The 24,125-nt window shown below is 33.5% G+C and overlaps 9 protein-coding genes and 1 non-coding gene across 10 annotated transcripts, besides 4 other annotated features; 6 read left to right on the top strand and 4 right to left on the bottom strand.

Annotated features, from left to right (window-relative positions):
- Window positions 1-92: 92 nt before the first annotated feature.
- Window positions 93-1,602, bottom strand: TVAGG3_0545740 (uncharacterized protein; the record flags this gene model as incomplete). The annotated part of the gene is made up of 1 exon (XM_001309684.1): window positions 143-1,597. One exon carries the CDS (start codon window positions 1,595-1,597, stop codon window positions 143-145), a length of 1,455 nt encoding a protein of 484 aa, XP_001309685.1.
- Window positions 1,603-2,433: 831 nt separating this feature from the next.
- Window positions 2,434-2,568: a mobile genetic element.
- Window positions 2,569-3,060: 492 nt separating this feature from the next.
- TVAGG3_0545720 (uncharacterized protein) lies at window positions 3,061-4,003 on the top strand (the record flags this gene model as incomplete). Its single annotated transcript, XM_001309685.1, has 1 exon — window positions 3,239-3,853. One exon carries the CDS (start codon window positions 3,239-3,241, stop codon window positions 3,851-3,853), a length of 615 nt encoding a protein of 204 aa, XP_001309686.1.
- Window positions 4,004-4,142: 139 nt separating this feature from the next.
- Window positions 4,143-5,649, top strand: TVAGG3_0545710 (myosin rod-like family protein; the record flags this gene model as incomplete). Its single annotated transcript, XM_001309686.1, has 1 exon — window positions 4,179-5,600. One exon carries the CDS (start codon window positions 4,179-4,181, stop codon window positions 5,598-5,600), a length of 1,422 nt encoding a protein of 473 aa, XP_001309687.1.
- A 272-nt stretch (window positions 5,650-5,921) lies between these two features.
- TVAGG3_0545700 lies at window positions 5,922-5,994 on the bottom strand. The gene has a single exon. It is a non-coding gene; the product is annotated as a tRNA-Ile (tRNA).
- A 114-nt stretch (window positions 5,995-6,108) lies between these two features.
- TVAGG3_0545690 (uncharacterized protein) lies at window positions 6,109-6,812 on the top strand (the record flags this gene model as incomplete). The annotated part of the gene is made up of 1 exon (XM_001309687.1): window positions 6,148-6,477. The coding sequence occupies one exon, from the start codon at window positions 6,148-6,150 to the stop codon at window positions 6,475-6,477; it is 330 nt and encodes a 109-aa protein (XP_001309688.1).
- A 108-nt stretch (window positions 6,813-6,920) lies between these two features.
- Window positions 6,921-8,123, bottom strand: TVAGG3_0545680 (aminophospholipid transmembrane transporter protein; the record flags this gene model as incomplete). The annotated part of the gene is made up of 1 exon (XM_001309689.1): window positions 7,151-8,110. One exon carries the CDS (start codon window positions 8,108-8,110, stop codon window positions 7,151-7,153), a length of 960 nt encoding a protein of 319 aa, XP_001309690.1.
- A 522-nt stretch (window positions 8,124-8,645) lies between these two features.
- On the bottom strand, window positions 8,646-10,935 carry TVAGG3_0545670 (transducin beta-like protein 3 family; the record flags this gene model as incomplete). The annotated part of the gene is made up of 1 exon (XM_001309690.1): window positions 8,676-10,925. One exon carries the CDS (start codon window positions 10,923-10,925, stop codon window positions 8,676-8,678), a length of 2,250 nt encoding a protein of 749 aa, XP_001309691.1.
- A 588-nt stretch (window positions 10,936-11,523) lies between these two features.
- TVAGG3_0545660 (vacuolar protein sorting VPSs16 family) lies at window positions 11,524-14,473 on the top strand (the record flags this gene model as incomplete). Its single annotated transcript, XM_001309691.1, has 1 exon — window positions 11,525-14,167. The coding sequence occupies one exon, from the start codon at window positions 11,525-11,527 to the stop codon at window positions 14,165-14,167; it is 2,643 nt and encodes an 880-aa protein (XP_001309692.1).
- Window positions 14,474-15,952: 1,479 nt separating this feature from the next.
- Window positions 15,953-16,929, top strand: TVAGG3_0545650 (uncharacterized protein; the record flags this gene model as incomplete). The annotated part of the gene is made up of 1 exon (XM_001309692.1): window positions 16,390-16,887. One exon carries the CDS (start codon window positions 16,390-16,392, stop codon window positions 16,885-16,887), a length of 498 nt encoding a protein of 165 aa, XP_001309693.1.
- A 479-nt stretch (window positions 16,930-17,408) lies between these two features.
- TVAGG3_0545640 (spectrin binding) lies at window positions 17,409-19,611 on the top strand (the record flags this gene model as incomplete). The annotated part of the gene is made up of 1 exon (XM_001309693.1): window positions 17,416-19,482. The coding sequence occupies one exon, from the start codon at window positions 17,416-17,418 to the stop codon at window positions 19,480-19,482; it is 2,067 nt and encodes a 688-aa protein (XP_001309694.1).
- Window positions 19,612-20,058: 447 nt separating this feature from the next.
- Window positions 20,059-20,900: a mobile genetic element.
- Window positions 20,901-21,278: 378 nt separating this feature from the next.
- Window positions 21,279-22,229: a mobile genetic element.
- Window positions 22,230-22,492: 263 nt separating this feature from the next.
- Window positions 22,493-22,521: a mobile genetic element.
- Between the last annotated feature and the right edge of the window lie 1,604 nt (window positions 22,522-24,125).

Raw genomic sequence — 24,125 nt, 5'->3', positions numbered from 1 at the left:
TTCAACTTAATCTCTCTATTAATTGATATTACACATTCACAATTTATCTCTATTAAACCAAAACTTTCAAAAAATATTTAGATGTATATAGTGAAATATTTTCAAAACAATTTCGAAAGTTTTTATATTTATTCTAACAAAATTAAATATATGATATGGAAAGAATTAATTTTTTGATAACAAGAATGACAATTATAGCTGGGATAAGCATAAACAATACATTACCTCTGAATTCTGTATTGATTTTCTTACTTAAAGCCATAATTTGCTCTTCAACATTTGCGTGGGCTTCCATGACCTCTTCCAATGAGTTTCCCGCCTTTTCCAGTTTCTCATCGATAATACTGCTTAAAGAAGAAACTGCATCTAAAGTGACTTTTATTGAATTCAAACTTTTGTCGCATTGAACGAGTCTTTCGTTTAATCTTTCACAAGAAGACCTTGTTGATGATGTAGATCTAGTTATTTCCTGCGACATTTTTGTAACAATTTGTTGCATATTTGGAATTGTGTCAATCATATCAGTAACAGCTGGAATTCCGATGAATCTCGGGTCAGCCTCTATTTCTAATCTAGGGTTTTCATCGTTTCCTTGTATTCCAGCTGCAATTTCCAATCTTTTATGGTCAAAATTACAAGTTGCTGATAATAAGACTCTAATCGTCTTTCTACCGCAATAGTTTTCCTTTATACTATTTTCTTTTTTGAACAGTTCTAAGTTCCTCGTTAAAGAACTTTTGAATTCGTCATCTTCTATGATATATCCGAGCATTTTGAACATACTAGCAACGTGGTGGACAATATCTAGCAGTTCTCTATGAGTGTCGGGCGTTAGTATCCTCGGATCAACCATTCTATGAGGAAATCCAGCTTCATGATATCTTGCAATGGCAAATCTAAGGGCTCCGAAGTCAAAAGTACAACCAAAATCACCAGTTTTAGCTTGCTGTGCTATTAAACTTGCGTTTTTAAGAGCTCTGAGGAGTTTTTCATCATCTGTTTGGGAAAATCCGAAAAATTCAAAAGCAAAGTAAGTATCTGTAAATAACCTACCTAGAGTTACATTAAATGATCCATTTAAACCGTATTGTACGTATAAATCTTTTTCATTTGACTCTAGACAATAAGGATTTAAAAATAATGATTGCGAAAGTGTGTGAATAATACCTAAATCATGTAATGCTCCTATCGCATGATATTTTAAGCCATTTTTAAGCCAATCTCCTCCATCCAAGAAAATCGCATCTGGATGTTTAACTAATTCTGAGCTATCCATGTAAACAATTTGCTTACCATCCTGATTCATGACACTCAAACCATACTTTTCGAAATCAGGTCTTACTTTAAATGAAACAGAAACGAAAGTTGTAATATGCTGCTCAGAAGAAGGGACAGCTTGAATAGTAAATGGAGCAGAAAAGTTACCTAGAGCCTCTGTAAATACGTATATCTTGAATCCTTTGATTGGAGTTGTTAATTGAGAGATTTTCTTGCCATTTTGGAGATAAAAAGAAGGATTATCTTCTTGATATTCTGGTATATAAAAGGTTTCCCCATAAATTTTACTTTCCTGGCGTTTGCCGTCAGGTGTCAACATTAAAAAATTGATAAGAAAAAAATTTGACAAATTTTAATGCTATTCAAATACAACACACAATAGATATCCAAATTCCATTAAAATTTATTAATAAATTCCGAAAGTACTAAAATCAAGAGATCCATTTCAAATCCTATATCATCAGAACATTTCTCAACAGAATTTATAATATATCCCCTACAATAGTGCTATTCCTATCAAATCATTGGTGTGTTTTCATATTTAAAGATCCTTATCAAATTTGTTCACACACCATATCATAATTGCCTTTGATCAATTACAGAATGTCATTCATAATGGTCTAGCCTCAATATTATTCAAACGAACTCAATTATATGGTTCTTTTTCTTTCATCTTTTATAAATTATCATTACTATGGAGAGCGGGACAAGATCGAAAAATCTGACATTTGTAAAGTTCCAAATCTGACGGTGTAAACTGTTTACAAATGTCAGATCAAAAAAAACTTTGCCCGCCAAAACGCAAAAGTGCCATAATCTCATGGTGGACCACAGCTGGTGTCGCCGCCGACTATTCACTTGCTGGGATGCTACGCAGCCTTTGATCTGGCCAATCATAGTGCTGCTCCATCCACATCAGCAAGTGATTTCGGCTGGAGATCTCCAATGGGTCTTCCATGAGGGTTACGCAAGCCAGAAGCACAATAACTATGCAGCCTAGCTGCTAGGATAGCGTAGCTAGGCTGCGTAATTATTGTGCTTCTGGCGATATTAGTTATACGTTATTGCCCTCGTTGATTATAGTACTACTCCCTTAATCTCCGAGGGTTAGGGGAGTAAATTTGCTCGAAATGGGCAATGTTCATTACGAAATCTCTCATTCGAGAGACATCCAGATAACTTCAGCATAAACGAATTACAGACATGTTCTCTCGCTCTTTGTGGGCCATGTACCACAACTACATTACAATAGGACAGTGTTCTTCCGAGGCCTCTCAAATGAGAGACTTGTCCTATTCGATTAATTACAGAATCCTAGGCCTTTTGAGAACCAGGAAAGAGTAGTAAGAGTACTTTAAGGCAATGCTCATTACGAAGCCTCTCATCGAATGAGAGATTTCGTAATGAACATTGCCTATTTCGAGCAAATTTACTCCCCTAACCCTCGGAGATTAAGGGAGTAGTACTATAATCAACGAGGGCAATAACGTATAACTAATATCGCCAGAAGCACAATAATTACGCAGCCTAGCTACGCTATCCTAGCAGCTAGGCTGCATAGTTATTGTGCTTCTGGCTTGCGTAACCCTCATGGAAGACCCATTGGAGATCTCCAGCCGAAATCACTTGCTGATGTGGATGGAGCAGCACTATGATTGGCCAGATCAAAGGCTGCGTAGCATCCCAGCAAGTGAATAGTCGGCGGCGACACCAGCTGTGGTCCACCATGAGATTATGGCACTTTTGCGTTTTGGCGGGCAAAGTTTTTTTTGATCTGACATTTGTAAACAGTTTACACCGTCAGATTTGGAACTTTACAAATGTCAGATTTTTCGATCTTGTCCCGCTCTCTCATTACTATGCTGTTTCTTAACTGTGAAAATAGTTATTTGGACATTAGGGAGTAATATATTCTTGTAATACAAATATCATGCATGTGGATAATTTTTAAACGTATACAATGCATCGAACTTACAGAGGAAAGCTTGAAGAAGAAATAAGAAGGACTCCAAAGAAAGAAGAACCAGAAGAACTATATGAAGCTCCAGTTGCTGACTATAAAAACGCTGCTGAAGAGCTCCAAGCTGAAAATATTCAATTAGAAAATGAAATTAAAGAACTAAAAATCAAAATATCAGAAGAAAAGAAAAATTACAACCAGGAACTTGACGAATTATTTGCAGAATCACGTGAAATTCAACAAAGCAAAGAAAAAGATGAAAACGAGATTCATGAAAAAATGAGAATAGTTCGTAAGCAACTAGATGAAATTGCTGAATGGTATAACGACACAGATAAAATAGAATCTGATTTACAAGAAGCTCAAGATACTGCTTCACAGATTGAGAACGAGAAGAAGATTATATGTTCCGTTCTAGATGACTTTATTTCTATTGCACAATCAATTAAAGATGGTCACACAAACACATCTCTTCTTACATCCAAATTTATTCAACCAATGCAATCATGTAAGCATGCACCGGCCTTAAGAAAGGAATTTATTAACCTGAAATCTATAATGATTCAGAAGGCATATAGATTACCGCAAAATATTGGCGATTTACAAGATTATTGAGCTAAATTTTTCATACTATGCATTCTAGATCTCTACTTTCTTTCAACACTTCTAGATCTAATGCACTATGTCGAAATTTATGATCATTTCACATGATTTTTGTTTATTTTTGTTTTTTATTAATAAATATTCGAATTTTATTCTTTCCCATTTATTTTATTGAAATTTCATTTCAATTTCAGGAAAATTGTTGATTTTTGATATTGTTTCAATGTTTCAAGGTTCAATTTTAAAATCTACCCATAATTCTATATTGGAATAGCCAAATATGCATTTTTCTTGAAAGAATGGGAAGTGCACGTTTAGAAATTTTTGACAAGAAAGAATGAGTTGGCGATCTCCTGATAGAAATCCAAAGAAAGCACAGATACCAAAGTGCACACTCCGTGGTGATGCACAAACATTAAGATTATCCACAAGAGATGATCCAAAACCAAAAAAGGAAGTCGTTATTCCGCCAGCTCAGTACGCTCCTCAAGGATCAGTACTTGCAGCAGAATATGTAGACAATTTAAAGAAACAACTATACATGCTTAACGCAGAATTACGATTTGCAAAAGATAGAGCAGGAGTTGATCTCCCACCAGGTCAAATGTCCGTTGACTCAGCTATTAGACGTCTTAGAATGGCATGTGCAATGCATGAAGAAGAAACAAATAAGAAAATTACCGAATTACAAAACGAAACTAATAATATTGCTCAAAAAGCAAGCGCAATTAACCAAAATCAAGCTCTTGAAGAGTTAGAAATAGCAAATGAACGTGAATTGGAAGAAATGAAATCTCTTGAAGAAGCTTATGTCGAATTTTCAAATGATATTCATGTACAAAACTTCCAAAAAACACAATACGAGAAAGCAAAAGGCTTCTTTGAGAATCAATTCAACGTTATTCAACAAGGTTACGAGACACTTAAATCTCAAAATGAACAACATTACCAAGATTTACAAACTATTGATAAAAACATCTACAATCTTAAAAAGCAAAAGAATGAACTTCTTAAGGGCATAAATGACAGTATACGTGAAAAAAGATTGCAAGAAGAAAAAGTAGATTTTATTGCAATTAATTCTAAGAAACCAAAAACCGGTCCTCCGAATATGACAATTGCTGCTATCAATACTAAAATAGCTAAATTAGAATATGAACTTAAAGCAATGCTTGATCAGCGCAAGGAGATGGAGCATCAAGTTGATGTTTTACTTGAGAAAAATGTTCAGTTGAAAGCTGAATATAATGACACAAAAGCAAGATTAGATGAAGCTCATAGAATCAAGGCAGAAACAGAAAATATGTTTACTGCTAAATATAATATCACAAAGAAGGCAAATGATGAACAGAGGCTTGAATTGGAAGCTGTGAAGAAAAACAGAAAAGAAATGAAGATGGAAATCCAAAATCTTCTTAAGACGTATTCCGATCAGATTTCACAAGTAAATACATTCCAAAATACACAACAGATGCTTACAGAAGTTATTCATTTTAAGAAGGATTTCATTGATGATATAAACGCAGAGAATGAACAGGCTAAAATCGAATTAAATGCTATAATTGATGAAAATACAGAATTAAGGAAGGAACTTAATGATGTTTCTCATAAATTAGCTGCAGCTTCTGAGAAACTCAGGAATGCTCAAGTTATTGCTGAAATCAATGAAAAAGACAAGAACTGTTCGCTTGAAAATATTCCACCAGAGCTGAACCAGTTATTACAATCTGTTGTAGCTGTTAAAGGTGCTATTGTTTAATTTAATCATACTTATTGTTTTATTTCTTTATTAAATATCTAAATATTTCTAGACTTGATAATTTTACATTTTCATATCATCTTAACGCAATCAAAAGCTTCTGAAGCAAGCAACTCACATTTAAATAGCAGAAACATATTCTAGAACAGAGGATTGAATTAAACAAACATTTTAATTAATAGATCTTTAAAAAATAACGAATTCCAATGCAGATGTTTACATTTAACAATAGATCTTTCCAAGCACATTTCATTGCAAATATCTATTGATAACCTTCAGCTGCAAAAATTAGGCGAACACTATGGATTAAAATTTAAAAAATGGTTCCGCTGGGGCTCGAACCCAAGACCTTAGCGTTATCAGCACTACGCTCTACCTACTGAGCTACGAAACCTTCACATTTTTTGCAATTTATTTAATAATATAATGTAAATCTTTATATGGCGCCAAATCGGTTCACAATTTTTCTTCGCGGGTAAATTTCAAAACAAGTTCAATCTATTTGGCGGGAAATTCCGCAATGCCATAATTTCTGTTGTATCCATTGATGCTCAGCTCCTCTGACCAATATCTTGACTCAAGGAATCCCGAATCATCTCCTATAATTGATTTAGACTCTGATATCTCTACAGATCTTTTAATCAATTTTGAAAAGAATTCTCACTTCCCAGATTCAACACTTTTTGACAAAGAAAGCCAACTTCAACTGTCCAATTTAGATGAATTGTTCTCTCAATCTCTAAGTCAATCCCGTATACCATCAGCCATCAGGAAATCTAAAAAGAAGAAGGTTATAAAATCGGCTATTTTCCATCCATTTGCTTCGATTGAAAACACAGAGATTACCGTTCAGAGCTTAAAGAGTTATTTTAAGTAATTTAAGCTTAAATAACTTAAAATAACGCTCGCATAGTTAAAACACTCGCAGCAAAAGTCGATAAGATGGCTGTAATTAGTGAATCAGATCAGTGGCGTGTTCGCCTCGGAGTGGTCCAACTGCTCTCAGCACTCGCCGCTGTCAATAAGAATGGAGAACTCAGCAAGCAGTTTTCGCAACTCTGCATACAGAAAGAGACAATCCGCTCTTTACATCCTTTCCAATATCGGAAAGACAGTCAAGACGCCAGAGCAGAAGAATCAGATCCTTCAAGAATTAAAGGCCTTCGAGGGCGACGCTTGTGAAAATGTTGTTAACCTTGCACATGAATTTATTGCTAATTTATAAAAATTTTGATTGATTTTATAAAAATTTAACTATTATTTACATTATATAAGGATCTCGTTTGGAGAAATAACGACTGGGATATTCAATGAATATGTATACAAACATCTGGTCTCATTTCAAAGTGATTCTTCTAATAAATGTTTATTATGGTGCTTAATTATCTCCTCATTTATCAATTCCTATACTTCTCAACTCATTGACTCCGGTTACCGGTAATTAGTGTGTTCTATATCTATTATCGCTTTCAAACAGGGAATATTCATTGAGTTATGATTTAAACAGAATTTATCATCAAAATATTTTATTATAAAACAAACAAATTATATTATTTAGAAATCGCAGCTTCCTTATTTTGCTCAATGATAGTTTCTATCATATTCTCATCACCAAGCTTCCTTGGACGTATAACTTTCATCAATATAAGTATGAAAATGAAAATTGTGCATAAAATAGCTAAAACTATGAATAAGACACCCAAGAACAAACTCTTTGATCCTGCAAAAGAATTCTTTTCTAGTACGAGATACTTTTTGCCATCAAAGAACGACTGAGGATAATTATTTGTGATTTGGATGGTGAAATCTCCCTTCGCAAGTTCACAATCCTTGCATATAGCGTAATTCTTTTGTACTGTTGAGGTCGCACCAGCTCTCATCCATTCAATAAAGTGCTCATTCGTCTGAGCACCAGGAAACAGGGTATTGTTCTCTAACCATTTGTAACCAGTTTTATATTCACTACTAAGAGGTTTGTAAAATGAGTCAACATCTGACGAAGAAGTGATTCCCGTCTCTTTGAAACCAGGATCAGAGGAAAGTATAGTAAATGTGTCATTAAAAACAGACCAAGCTGATAGGCCGCAAGGTAATATCCAATTTTCCTTCGATGAGGAGTCATTTATTGAACGTAAAGGTTTGCAATTAAGCATGTCGGAAAAACCAACATATTCGCCTTTTAGTTGACTGATACCTCTTGAACTTACAAACTGGTTATGGTTCTGATGAAAATTAGTGAGCTTGTACTTGATTCTTAATTCACCTTTAATTTTACTGTCGATATGAAATGTTACGTTGCATACACCACCAAGTTCACAGATATCATCGTATCTTTTTTCATAGTAAGGTAGTTTTTTGTTGACGACTAACAACAATGGACCTAATACGAATGATATAATAGCAAAAATACCTAGAACGATCATCATTCTAGCTAGAGTGAGCATCGGACGGAACGCAGGTAGAGCCTGCTGAGCGAATTTCGAATCTTTTGTATTAAAATAGCTCTCCATGATTCAATCCCGATTCTTAACGAATGAAAAAAGTGACCTTAAGATTATTCTTTTCAATTTTGATCGCAAATTTTATGAAGTTTTTAAATGGAAAACAAATCAAGACATTAAACCCGAATTTTTAGATTCAATCATCAGAAATCTCGTTATTTTATGACCAGGTTGCATTCAAAAATTGATTTCCTCAGAATAATTTTCAAAGTATCGCATCCTAAAATATTGAGAAAAATCTCCTATAATAGAGTGGATTAAATTTGAGGATATTCGGTTTTTCTGAATTTCAAACTTCTTATCGTACTTGAAAAAAACTATTGTCTTCTCTGCATTCCATATGAAAAACTGCCTCATAATGAACTAGCGAACTTCGAGTAATACCCATTTTGAGAGAATCATTAAGAAAAAATAAATAGAAATGAAATGATTGATAAGCATATAAACATATTTTAATGTAATTATCTCAAATCAAATAGATTTATTGCATTTTACAAAAAGATTAAATTTAGTTAATCTATGATAAATACTCAAATCAATGTAGTTCAATAAATAATAAATAAATTCTATGTTTTTACTCTAAAGTTGTTGAATCTAAGATATGATCTATCATATAAGTCTGTGTGTGCAGTTTTTCAAGTCTGGCCATGTGTCTTTCCAAGTAAGGAATGATACCATCTATATTCTCTGCGAGTTTCTTCCTGTTCTCGACGAAGAATTTCATTGGTTTCACCTTCAAAATTGCGCTCAAAGAAGCTGTAGCATCATCAGCCCATCTTCCATTTGTTGACCATTTTGCAATGTATTCAAGCCATTGCTCGTAATCATCAACATCCTCAACACCTTTGAAATACTCTACTAACGCTTCTCCTTCTCCTTTCTCTGTCGCCATTCTGACGATAGATCTTAATTTGGCCGGCATTCTCAATTTCAAAGCAATTCTGAGAGCTTTTACGTATTCACCGTTTCTTAGAGCGTTTTGAAGTTCCTGTTCAGCTTCAGATACTTCAGCCTTGTGTTGGAGTTCTTCTGCTTCGAGTTGTTCTGTGTTATCTCTCCACAAAACCATTGATCCGTCTTCAGAACCGGTTAAAACATGTTCTCCATCGTTAGAAACAGCCAAAGCCCAGACAGAATCACTGTGCATTTGAGGTGACGTGAAATCAATTGCTCCTGTTTTAGTTCTCAAAGCCTTGAAGATGCCATCACCTTCAGCGGCAATGATTTGCAATCCGCTTGTTGCAAATCTCAAACGCAAAATAGAAGCAGTGAATTCCGTGAATGTTGATAAACAAGCGCCATCTTCGATATTCCAGATCTTTACAGTGTTATCTCTTGATCCTGTTGCAACAATCTTATCAACAGGACTGAAAGCAACTGTCCACAATGCACCTGTATGGCCAACTAATGTTCTCATCAACTTCAAATTGTCGCCTTCTATTTTATAAAGTTTGCATGTTTTGTCACGACTTGCTGTTGCCAACATTGAACCATTTGAACTAACATCAATTGCATTTATGTCCTTTGTATGGGCTACGACGTTACAAAGAGCGCTTCTGCAGATTTCTTCGCCATCTCCTGGTCTCCACATTTTTACTGTGTGATCTGCTGACGCTGTAACAACGTTTGATGTTCCTGGGACAAAAGCAACTGCTGTGACTGCTTCACTGTGGCCTTCCAATGTTGAAAGTAAAGAAAATGTCTCCAACGACCAAATTCTTGCTGTATTATCTTTTGCACCTGTAATTAGAAGTCCGTCCATGGAAGCAACACACAGAGGAATGTTTGTATGGCCTGTGAGAAGATGCGTGTTGTTTTTCTGGGTGACAATTATGTGGAATGACGAAGTTGCCAAAGATGAAGTTTCTGTTTTGGCATCGTAAGTGGCATCGTACACGGAATGGAGGGATAATGGAATAGCATGTGGTTCTACACCATCTTGGAGATCAACGGTTGCTAAAATTCCATTTTCATCACATGAAAATAATGTTTCGAAATAAACTAAATGGGTGGCTACTGTAGTGTTTAACTTCTTAATATGTGATCTATCATCAAGCCAAACACGCTTAATTCCATCAGATGTGGCGCAATAACAAGATAAAGAATTCTTTGGATCGCCAACCATGAAATGGATTGGGTATTGGACTGGAACTGTCTTCTGAAGTTCGACTTCTCTGTTGAAAACGAGAATAACTTCATCAAGTGATGCTGTAAAAATATAATCGCCAACATCGGCAATTCCTGTAACTCTGTTAGTATGTGAGGTTTGTGGATCTGTTAATGTCTTTGTTTTAAGTGTTTTTGGATCGACAATTGAAAGCTTACCTAAGTTTGTGCCAATCCAAAGTTGACCGGTTGTATCATATGCTTTGGAAGTAATCTGGCCGTTTACAATATTGGCTTTACCGATCTGTTTTTGTGTTTGAACGGAATAGAAGTAACATCCTCCGTTAGTTGTGATTGCAGCGAAGCCTCTTGCTGTAGGATCAATGATTAATGACGGTGCATTGTTGCCAGGGAACTTCCATTGCTTGTAAACTGTCCACTTGTCGTTTGAATTTGTCCAAAATTTAAGTAACATAGATTCGTGAGATGTAATTGCAAAGCGAAGGAGTGTGTCAACGGCAACATCAACAACTCTATCGTCAGATTCATCATTTGGCTCGAGTTTGTACGCTGTATTTCCTGAAGTTGAATCAATTATATAAACTTCTAAATTGTTAATTGTAGCAAAATGGGTTGAGCTGATCTTTACGATCTGTCCTCCGCCCCAGCGTGTTTGAAGGCTCTGCTCAACAACGTAAGAGCGCTTGATTTTTCCCATTTGACCTTTCTTCTCAAAATTTTTCGATGTCTCCAATGATTTTTAAAATCTAATCAATTTAAATAAGATAAATAACCTAAACATATAATGTAACGAATTTTCTCTCATATAATATGGCATAAATTCTTTTAATTTGAATTTGCAAATTTTAAATCATACAATTATTGCTTTGATTGTATTCTAGAACGACTACAAAGATTAATTGTATATCAAATATATGAATGAATTAGCGGCATCATTTGGTAATAAGGTTGCTGAATTAGCTCATGTATTTTCATCCAAAAACAATATCTGTATTTCAAATCTTATGACGCAGTATGCATGAGAAATGATGAAATAATTGCAGAGAAGTTTAGAAGCAATACATTGAATAACAAGACATGATATCAACAACTTTACCTAATGAACTCATGATATGCACTGTAAGCTAATGTTGTTTCCATAGCATGGAATGCTTAAAAGTGAATCATCGAAATAACAATAGCCTCAAAAAGATACAACAATTCTTTAATTACCAAGTTACAAGCAAGCAGAATCTATAATAGCAAAACAATAAAGATTGAATGACTAAATAAAATTTTATAAAAAAAAAGAATAAAATGGAGTACCAAAGAATCTTTAAACAAAGCCTCAAGGAAAGCCGTACATTAAATGATACAACTTTCCTCATGGAGGAGCTTACAACTACAGACGAGGTTCATGGGAAAGAATGGTCTGAAAATGCCGACCTTTACTATGATAAGTATGGCATAGCACCAGATGGTGGCTGCGTTGTTGTATATCATGATCGCTTTGCCGGCGATGATGTCAAGAAATTGCATATTTATGATTCTTATCTCAATTTAATTAAAATCATCGAATTGAAGCAAGACGGAAACCCACAAAAAATCTTTGTTACACAAGAAGAATGTATTGTTGTCGTTTTTGGTAACGGCACAGTAGCAACTTATAACATGAGAGGTGTTTGCTTATCACAGAATGTCGAATACGAATGCGGCTCAATCGATGTATCATTCGCGGCATTCTGGTCTCACGGCGTTTACGTTGTTTCATCAAACCGATCAGTCTACGTGTACGATGACTTTGTTTCTCTCAAGCCAAAATTATTCTGCAAGTGGGCAGGCAATACATTGATGGGTGGTGTTGCTGTTCCAGCTAACCCAGTTACAGGCGTCATGGGCCACCTCTGGGCTTATGATTCCGATGGACAACTCGCTTTAATTCAAGAAAATGATTACGAGTTCCAAGACTTTTACTCCGCTGATATCGGACCGATCAAAGGCATTACATTCTCACCAGATTACGATATTGCTTGCGTATACACCGAGTCTCACTACTTGTTCTGCGAACCAGATATGTCAAAAGTCATCTTACACAACGAATACGATGAAGTCGAGCCAAAATCAGTAGTCTGGTGCGGCTCAGATACAGTCCTCCTCATGTGCAACAAGTTCATTGTCATGACTGGTGCTTGTTCTGAAGCTATCAGATGGGATTACACATCATCTGTTGGTGCTGTCTCTGAAATTGATGGCGCACGTGTATTTACAACAAACAATGTCTTCCTTCTCCGCTCAATTCCACCTGTTCCTCATGATTTTGCATTATGGAATACAAAATGCCCAGCTGTCCATCTTTTCATCGAAATTTTGGATGAAGAGCAGCTCGCCATCCATGATGCCATCGATGAGTTCAACATGGATCAACTCACTGAAGCTATTAATGGCTTATACGACGCTGCCATCTTCTTTACTAAGTTTGAGCAGCGATCACCACTTCTCACAGCTATCTCTCGCGCTATCAATATGACAAAGGAGCCAAAGGAAGATGGTTCTGAAGATGATGAAAAATTGATTCGAATCAGAGACTTCGAAGGCTTCGCCGATAGACTCCAAACACTCAGATGCATTCAAACAGTCTCACGCGATCCATACAATATACCAATGTCCTATCAACAATTCACACATGTCACATCTCCAGTTTTACTCAAGAGAATCTGCAACAGGTCATTACATATCGAAGCATTTCGCATCGCTTACTACCTTCGCGTTTCTACAGAGCTCATTGCTGCTCACTGGGCAAATTGCCTTGTAAATACCAAACTCGATATCGAAGATATCACAAAGAGACTAGCAGCAATGACCGAGCCAATCGATTATATCGACCTTGCAACTACCGCTTTCAACATTGGAAACAAACCACTCGCTGTGGCCCTACTTGCCGCTAACCCAGCAAAGGCCAGAGGTGTTCCATTGTTGATAGATAGAGGCCAATGGGATGAAGCTCTCAACGCAGCTATCGATTCCAGCGATACTTCTTTGATTGTATTCGCATTGAACAAAGCTCGCGACGAAGAGCAAGATGACCCATTAGAAGCCATTCTCAAGTCATCAGAGATCGCTCGTGGTACATTCCTTTGCGTTGCCGATGACGAAATTCGCGAAGAAATTTACGAAATTTGCGGTGACCCACCGTTCGTCAAACTCCAGAAGGCTACTTACAACGAGGATGCCAAGGAAGCAGAACTCTACAGGAAAGAAGTCAGAGATGCAAAGGATCAGCTCCATCTCGAAACTTACAACTTCTACAAGAACCTGTTCAAGCACAAGAAGGACCTCGAAGCCAATGGTTACGAGTGCAAAGAAGGCGAGCCACAAACAGTTTTCGCCACAATTGACAAAATGCTCGAAAAGAACGCCATCAAAGACGCATATTCCATCAGCAAACTCATGGGCATGGACAAAGAAGACTTAGCGTTCAGATGGCTTCGCATTGGCGTCAAATTGGACAATCTCGATATCATCCAAAAGATCTACAAAGAATACAAGCCAGATTTCGTCAAAGAGCAGCTTATTCCATTCTGCGAGAAGAAGCTCAAGCACGCCGACGGTGTCAAAGTCCTCATGGGCCAAGATCCATTAGTTGTGAGACCTCCTCCAGAAGAAGAAGAAAACAAGAAGAAGAAAGGCAGGAGATCTCGCAAGAAAGAAGAGGAAGAGAGGAAGAAGAAGGAGGCAGAGGAAGCAGCCAAGAAGGAGGCCGAAGGAGAGAAGAAAGAAGGAGAAGAAGGAGCTGAAGGAGAAAAGAAGGAAGGTGAAGAAGGAGAAAAGAAAGAAGGTGAAGGTGAAGAGAAGAAAGATGAAGCTCCTAAAGAAGAAGCAAAGGAAGAGGCTCCTAAAGAAGAAGCGCCAAAGGAGGAAGCAAAGGAAGAAGCACCTAAGGAAGAAGAAAAGAAGGAATAAGATAATTCTTCTTTCTTGTAATTAGATAATTTATTTTTTTGTATTATAAGGTCGATGAAAAAAAAACCGCCGTTTGAGAGGAAAATTGAGAGCCCCGATGTATACTTTTTGACATTGTCAAAAACTTTGAAAGGACCAAAAAAATTTTAGTGTCAGAAAGTTTACAAATGTATACTTTCTGACAAACAGACTCTCAGAAAGTACTCAAACTGCGGTTTTTAATTTCCGCACTTTTTTTGGCGACCTTAGATAGTTTTATTTTGATTTTTCCCAAAAAATTATAACAAAAATTTGATTTTTTTTTCTTTTTTATTCGTAAATATGATTTTTAATTTTTCCAAAACATTTTATATTTAAACAAAATGAGTCTTTCAGTCATCGTCTAAAAACTCTATTGCGAGGAGCTAGATTAATAAGACTCAAACATTTAACTTTATGATAAATAAAATCTTCTTTTGATTTTCCTTCTACAAATATGTACTTTTCAAGAGCAATATAGTCAATGACCTTGTTTGTGATATTATCTTCAATTGCAGATGTGTTACTCATATAAACTATCATTCTTTTTTTACCAAAAAATGCTTTAGTTGAGTTTGATAAAATTGTTTGACTTCCAATATAAAGGCTACTTGCATTTGGGAAATACTCTTTAGAACTTATTATTGTGTTTAAATTTCCTGGAATGAAAATATTCATTGGTGTGGTAATGTTTGAAAATTCATTCGAATCAAATCGAATTATGTTCATATTGCTTAGTAATGTAAAACTTTTCAAATTCACGCAACCACTAAATGCTTGTTCTCTTATCTCTTTCACAAACTTAGGAATTGTAATACTAGTTAAACTTGTGCATTGACAAAAGCACCAGCTTCCTATTGTTGAAATGTGTGGTGGAAGTATAACTGAAGACAAGTTATAGCATCCATAAAAGAGATCGTCTTTAAATATCTCAAGCAATTTGCATTCACTAAAATCTGCTGTTTGTAAGGTTGAGTAAGCAAAGCTTCGAGAACTTATACTTTTGATTTGGCTATTTTCTTCGAATCATAAAGTTATGATTGAATATTGACAATTCTGAAACGCAGAAGAGCTCGAACTTTTGCTATATATTTCAGAAACTATTTGAGGAATTATAACTTCACCACTCGAGTCTGGTGAACAACTGACAACTGTTCGATTTGTTTCATTCTGATATATTAAAGGGATAAGACTAAAACTATTAAAGAATAGAAACCAAAACAAATTTAAATACAATTATTGAATAAAATGTCGAAAAATTAAATAAATACACCTAATAGAGAAACTATGTGATTAATTACTATGAAAGGCGTATTTCATCATAAACTAGATTTTTCAGCAATAATTTTTTCTATAATTGAATTGAAATTTGCAATTTTAAAGGAAAAAGGAACTCAACTCACCACACACGCGTTTGTCATGACTAGTCCGTCATCGCTAGAATGACAATACTTAAGCAGCTTTGATTTACAATTTTTTTTTGAACTTGGAATGAAAAGGTGCCAAGTACATCCACCATAAGGGGAACAATATACTCAGGTGCCACAATCATAAATATATTTTCTCGACACATAATCAGCATCTTTCAACAATTATATTGTCATGCAAAAATTTTAGTGACATTCATGACACTTTTTATCGATGACAAATAATACCATTGAACTTTTTCAAAACTCTTGCTAAAATTTGTTGATAAGCATGCTTAAAATTGTTGATTATCATAATAATCTCGAACTTTTTGAATATCATTCAATAAATTCAATTGCTTTTTGACTTTCTTTTTTATTTCAATTTCCTGGGATGATGTATTCCCAAATACATGGAGTCATGAGACAATTCAAAATAGTGACACAGCACGCTTAATTGGCAACTGAAATTACTTTATTTTAGATTGTACGTTCCATGGTTTAGGTCCTGAATCAGCAATTCGACATTCAACAACACGTTCTACAGTTAAAGTATATATAACAAGCAGTGAATTCGATTCATGTTTTTCCAGTGATCAAACAGGTGGATCTCTCCACTTTTTAGACCAAGGCCAATTCGTTCAATCGAAAATTAAATATAGGAACTCAACAAGTCCAGCATATGGAACATCTTTTACAGTATGGGCATCTCCTGGAACAGATTATAAGAACCAAGTAAATGAAACTGAAGTATACAACTGTGGAAGTTCAGATGATAATTCTCGAATTACATTGTTCATGGGAGATGGACATTGTATCCTATATCAGTGCAACATAACAAGAAACAGGGTGAAAACCGATACCGGTGGTTATTTAATTTCAACTAATGATAATCCTTTCATATCTTACATAAACGTCATTGAGAATTATCAATCCTATGGCGAATTTAATTCTCATACATCAAGTCAATCATCAGAATCAAGATATTTAGTTACTTTCTGTAATTATGTCAGAAATAAAGCACCAAGTGGAAGTTTAATTTATACTGATACAATTCTTGACATGAACTATTGCTGCATTGTTCAGAACAAGCTACCATTCATTTTCTTTGCAAGAACAAGAAGAAGTCAAATAACTTTTGAAAATTCGTCAACAGATGGAACTACTTTCAAAAGAATTGGACCAACATTTAAAACTACGAACTTATCAGAGTGTCTTCTTCTCTATAAAACAAAAAAGGTCATTAATATCACTGATGATGTCAGTTATCTCTTTAAATTCTATCGTAGACATTAACTTTCTCTTACATGAAAATAAACATAATATTTGCCTATTAAATTTTAAATTTTTTTTTATTGATTGATTATTTTTGAATTTTCAAAGCTCTTAATTTGCTATTGGATTATATAGTGAAAGATACAACAATGAAATATTTCGTTTTCAATCTTGAAATTTTTATAATATTAATTTATCACAACTGGATTAAAATACACTAGACTCTTTTACTTTGGGACATGGATTTACCCTAATCATGCTTGGGAGAAAAACATATCTTGATTTTCAAAATTTTGCTGGCGGACAAATGATAGTGCGTTTTTAATCCAAGTATTTGGGTACATAAGTGACGGTTGAATATTATCTCTATAAAACTCATCTTTTTCTTTTTCTATCACTAAAGAATTGAAACAAGTATGTTAAAGTCACCAAATATTTAATATATTTCTATTTGTATGATTGTACGTAATAGATGTTTAATGTTACAGCATTTGTGTTCCAAGCTTATATACGTTTAGAATTTCTTTTTCAATCTGCAATACTTTCTCTATGAGCAACGAGTATTCGCAGAAGTACAATGATTTTATAGACACATACGATAGAATCTTTAATGTGAAAACGGGCGAATCATATGAAGAAATTGCTAATCTGATAACATCAATTTTAATCAACAAATATAAAGAATGCTTTAAAGATATAATTTTGAGCATTCTAACAGCAATCGAGTATGATTATTATCACATTAGACTTTATCTTAAAATTCTTAATCAAATATTAGAAATTCATTCCTTGAAATTTAGAGATTTTTTAAAAGATAATGATATCAAAGATTTAGCTGAGAAATTGGACATATTTATTTCAACCAGAATTGAGAACCATGTAACATTCAACAGAAAACGTTATCCTAATAAGGATGATATCCATTACATCATTATGCATGATCAGATTGACAAGTTTAAAGAATACATTTCTCAAAAATCAATTGACAGATTATGTTTCAAATTACCTATTTTTTCCGGTACTTCCTTTTCTCCAATTGAAGAATGCTGCTTATTTGGATGCGTTAATATTTTTTATTTCCTCATTTCGAACTTTAAAACGGAGATTTCTGAAAATTGTCTCAAGTACGCTTTTGCGGGCAATAATACAGATATTATCAACGAATGCTTAAAAAACCACCAAGTCAATGACGAATGCATAGATTTCATCATCTATTCTCATAAAAATGCATCTTTACAATATATAATAGATAGGGATTTGTATCAGATTGATAGGATATGGAATTTGGAAGACAAAATTATCAAATCTCGAAATTTGAAAGCTGCTTTCATTTTGTATGATAAAGATAAAAACTCTGTCATTCCATGGTGTGCTGCATTTCCACAGTTTAATGAAATTGTCGAAAATGAACAATTGGATTTCTCAAGAACAATATCTGGAAAGACAATCTTGCATTATGCTGCTTTATTTAACAATTCAGATATTTTCAAGGTTTTAACAAAAGCAGAAACTAACAAAATCAATATCAACTCGTGTGATAATGCTGATGAAAATTCTGCACTACATATCGCATTATTAAATAATTATACAGAAATAGCTAAAATTCTTATATCACGTGGTGCAAACGTCAATCTAAAAAACAAGCAAAACAAAAATCCTCTTTTAATTGCATTTGAAAAAAAGAATGAAGAAGTTGCAGAACTACTTATTAAAAGTGGAGCAAAACTCGGAATCAAATTAGAAAGCGGCCTATCTGCCCTTCATTATGCAGTACTTAATAATTGGTTAAATGCAACAAAACTTTTGATTCCACAATCTAAAACTCTCAATCCAAAAAACAAAAGTCATGAAACACCTCTTCATTTTTGTGTAAGATATGGTCATAGAGAAATTGCTGAACTTCTTCTTTCCCATGGAGCCAAATTCACAGAAAAGAACAAACAGGGAGAAACACCCCTCCATTTATGTGCCAAATTCAATAGAAGTGAAATTGCAAGATTACTTTTTTCATATGGGAACATTAAAATTTCTGATAGAGATCCAACAACTCCTATTCATATTGCTGCAGAAAAAGGTAGTATAGAAATCGCCAAAGTATTAATTGAAAATGGTGCCGAAATAAATGGCAAAAAGCGAAATGGCGATACCCTTGCTCTTTGTGCAGCAAGAAATAATCAAGCAGAATTTATGCAATTTCTTATTTCAATAGGTGCTGATATTTATACGAAAAGTTCTAAAGGAAAAACACCGCTGCATTTAGCAGCTCAATCTAATGGTATTGCTTTGGCAGAAATTCTTCTTAACAACGGTGCAAATATCAACGAAAAAGATGATGACGGACAAACTGCTCTTCATATTGCAGCGAGATATGCTAAAAAAGAAATGGTTGAGTTTCTCTTATCACACGGTGCAAATGTCAGAGCAAAAACAAAGAATAAAGAGACAGCTCTTCACATTTCTTCAAAATTGGATAAAAAAGAAATATCTGACCTTCTAATTTCACATCGTGCTGATTTATATGCAAGAGATATTGACGGAAGGACTCCACAATCTTATATCACAGGGACAAATAATTACCCCACTACGCTGCATATGGCACTTAGAAATCGTTTTTGACTCGCATTCCAAAACTTGTTAAAAATTGCAATAAACGCCTTTATATACATATAAATCATTTGGTCATATTAGTAAATGACAGCTTTTTTTGTATTGTTGGTGAAGACTTATGTAAAAATTAAAATTGGGAATTTTGACCAATTTTTTTGATGGATATTTGAACAACATGAAATAAGAAGTTGAGTTGTTCCTTTACAATATCATGCATTATACACAGCACTGCATTCTGTATTAAATATATTAAATTTGAATGCAATAACTAAAAACGAAAAACATATGTCATCTCATCATATTTTGAATGAGAAATATAGAATAAATTATATAGAATGCGAGTTTTAGATGTTGAATAATTTTGAAAATTAGAATTTTAGGGTAAAAAATCATGAGGAATACTACTTTCCTCTAATATGTACAACCCAACTACTTGCACACCATATTTTCTGAATGAATAATTTCCTTGGTGGATTTTAGTAGTTTTTGCCAACAACAATCCGAAATCATCCCTCCAGTTGACAGAACAATAGCACACTACCTGATTTTAGACTTTAAATCAACTGTATAAATGGCATTGGGATTGTTATAGACCGAAAATAGATTTTTTCGGTTTTCTCTTCAAATAATTGAAAGAATGATACTATTATAGGTTTATTATATTATATAGCATATAATCATGCTATAGCCGAAAATTATAAGTTTTGAGAAGATTGAATATAACACAAATAAATTTGAAGGTAAGTTAAATTGCTTGTTGTTTTTAATAGGTATTAAATGAGAAATCCAATATTGCAAAATTCAAATTGAATGATTGAAAGAACAGAAAAAGTCATTCTTTTCAATTTCGAATATGTTTCATTGTATTTATAATTATATGGCAAATACGATATTTAAACTTGATTTTTGAAGGAAAATTCACAAAATTGAATGAATTCAAATAATTGTTATTCAAAAATAAACTAGTTATTTGAGTTTAATACTAATTATCTATTCAAACTACAAAGTTTGTAATTTAAAATATTTTGTGAGATCAGATTGAATTAATTCAAGGTTCTTTTAAATTAATATTAATGACCATATTACGCATTTTCGAACATTCTAAACCAAATATATAAAAATGGGAGACGAATGTTAAATTTGCTAGACATGGGGGAGTTGTCTGCAAAGTTTTAGCTCTTATCTCTAACAAAAAATTAATTTTTAAAAAAATGACCGAATACGTTTCACAGCGAGAAAAAAATAAAAGGCAAGATATAATTTTCTAGACATAAAGAAGTTGTTTACCGAGTTTTAGCTCTTATCTCTAACAAAAAATTAATTTTTAAAAAAAATGACCGAATACGTTTCACAGCGAGAAAAAAATAAAAGGCAAGATATAATTTTCTAGACATAAAGAAGTTGTTTACCGAGTTTTAGCTCTTATCTCTAACAAAAAATTAATTTTTAAAAAAATGACCGAATACGTTTCACAGCGAGAAAAAAATAAAAGGCAAGATATAATTTTCTAGACATAAAGAAGTTGTTTACCGAGTTTTAGCTCTTATCTCTAACAAAAAATTAATTTTTAAAAAAATGACCGAATACGTTTCACAGCGAGAAAAAAATAAAACTGTACACTGATTTTAATTTTCATTTCCAGTCACTTTACTTATTATTTTTTCTTTTTTTCATTTTAATTATAAATTATTTAATATTACGTTTATTTACGTTACCATTTTCTTTATTCTTTTGAATTCCATACTAGACACTTATAGAATATTTTGATTGTTAACGTACTTCATTAGAATGAATCCTTACAAAGGTATGTCGATCGAATTTACCTAATTGGTATTTCCAATCAGATTGAAGAAGGTAAAATGACATGGGAAGAAGCTTGCACCCATGTTCCCATCGCCCCAACCCTTCAATCAAATGATTTCAAATATTTAGATGTTTCAAAATCTTTTTTACAAAATCAATTTAGCTTACAGAATATCCCATTGCCTAAAGGCAAGAAAGGTCGTAGGGTCAATCCCTACGGCCAAATCAAAGCTCTTGCTGTGATACATGACCACTGGGCCTTTCCCTGTGGTCAAACAAAACAATGGAAACGTTTGAAATTACAACAAATTGATGTATCTTATAGAGAAGTACGCAGATACTTCAAAGAAAATCATTTCACCAAGACGCGATTAGAGCATGCCGGGCCAGAAACAGCAGTAAGATATTGGGCGCTTTCACCCAATCTTATCTGGCACGCAGATGTTCATTATTTTAGGGGTATTCGTGGCCAGTATATTTATGGCATAATCGACAATTTTAGCCGCAAAGTCCTAGCGTGTATACAAATACCAGATATGCTGGCAGCGACGACAGCGAACGTTGCGGCTTCCGCCTTCATTGAATTTGGCGCCCCTTATTGTTTCTGGACCGACAACGGTTCAGAAAATAGGGGCGCCTTTCAAGATCTACTTGATCTTTGGGGCGTCCAATGGCGGCATACAGACTCTCATTCTCCCTACCAAAATGGGAAGATTGAGAGATTCTGGCCGACATTGGAGCGCTGCCAAAGCATTCAGGCTATTCCTGCCTTTATTTGGGAGTACAATAACACACCGCATGAAGATCTCCCAATTAATCCATTAACTGGAACAAATTACACGCCAAATCAAATGTATCAGCTGAAACCGAAATACACAAATGCAGATACAGAAAGGTTGTGGCAAATATGGGATACAGATACAGGCATGACCGCTGTTGACACATTCACAGCGTAATAATAAACATAATTTTTTAATTTCATTTTTAACAAGTTTTTTTAAATGTATGTAATGAATAATTCATTAGAATATGATAATGCACATTGTAACAGAATAGAACAATCACCAAATTTTTTTTGAAATTAAAAAAAAATGTAAAAAGTATAAAGTAATCTAACCAAAAAAGATATTTAAAAGAATTTTGGAAAAAACAGAATAAGGATAATGATATTATTTTAGATACACAATCGATGTACTGAAGAATAATCCAGTAAAATGATGATATAAAATTAGATTATTTTACAAGTAGCTAAAAGAATAAAACTATAATATAAAATAAATGAAGTTTAATGAAACAATAAAGGTTAAATAAATAATAAAGATTTTTATTTTATATCAGAATTGAGAAGAAGTAACAGCTGACACTTGGTAGACAACTTCTTTATGTCTAGAAAATTATATCTTGCCTTTTATTTTTTTCTCGCTGTGAAACGTATTCGGTCATTTTTTTAAAAATTAATTTTTTGTTAGAGATAAGAGCTAAAACTCGGTAAACAACTTCTTTATGTCTAGAAAATTATATCTTGCCTTTTATTTTTTTCTCGCTGTGAAACGTATTCGGTCATTTTTTTAAAAATTAATTTTTTGTTAGAGATAAGAGCTAAAACTCGGTAAACAACTTCTTTATGTCTAGAAAATTATATCTTGCCTTTTATTTTTTTCTCGCTGTGAAACGTATTCGGTCATTTTTTTAAAAATTAATTTTTTGTTAGAGATAAGAGCTAAAACTCGGTAAACAACTTCTTTATGTCTAGAAAATTATATCTTGCCTTTTATTTTTTTCTCGCTGTGAAACGTATTCGGTCATTTTTTTAAAAATTAATTTTTTGTTAGAGATAAGAGCTAAAACTCGGTAAACAACTTCTTTATGTCTAGAAAATTATATCTTGCCTTTTATTTTTTTCTCGCTGTGAAACGTATTCGGTCATTTTTTTAAAAATTAATTTTTTGTTAGAGATAAGAGCTAAAACTCGGTAAACAACTTCTTTATGTCTAGAAAATTAATATCTTGCCTTTTATTTTTTTCTCGCTGTGAAACGTATTCGGTCATTTTTTAAAAATTAATTTTTTGTTAGAGATAAGAGCTAAAACTCGGTAAACAACTTCTTTATGTCTAGAAAATTATATCTTGCCTTTTATTTTTTTCTCGCTGTGAAACGTATTCGGTCATTTTTTTAAAAATTAATTTTTTGTTAGAGATAAGAGCTAAAACTCGGTAAACAACTTCTTTATGTCTAGAAAATTATATCTTGCCTTTTATTTTTTTCTCGCTGTGAAACGTATTCGGTCATTTTTTTAAAAATTAATTTTTTGTTAGAGATAAGAGCTAAAACTCGGTAAACAACTTCTTTATGTCTAGAAAATTATATCTTGCCTTTTATTTTTTTCTCGCTGTGAAACGTATTCGGTCATTTTTTTAAAAATTAATTTTTTGTTAGAGATAAGAGCTAAAACTCGGTAAACAACTTCTTTATGTCTAGAAAATTATATCTTGCCTTTTATTTTTTTCTCGCTGTGAAACGTATTCGGTCATTTTTTTAAAAATTAATTTTTTGTTAGAGATAAGAGCTAAAACTCGGTAAACAACTTCTTTATGTCTAGAAAATTATATCTTGCCTTTTATTTTTTTCTCGCTGTGAAACGTATTCGGTCATTTTTTTAAAAATTAATTTTTTGTTAGAGATAAGAGCTAAAACTCGGTAAACAACTTCTTTATGTCTAGAAAATTATATCTTGCCTTTTATTTTTTTCTCGCTGTGAAACGTATTCGGTCATTTTTTTAAAAATTAATTTTTTGTTAGAGATAAGAGCTAAAACTCGGTAAACAACTTCTTTATGTCTAGAAAATTA

Source organism: Trichomonas vaginalis, chromosome II, assembly GCF_026262505.1.
Source record: "Trichomonas vaginalis G3 chromosome II, whole genome shotgun sequence".
In the NCBI taxonomy this organism is placed as follows: domain Eukaryota; phylum Parabasalia; order Trichomonadida; family Trichomonadidae; genus Trichomonas; species Trichomonas vaginalis.
This window is presented reverse-complemented; position numbering and strand designations above follow the sequence as displayed.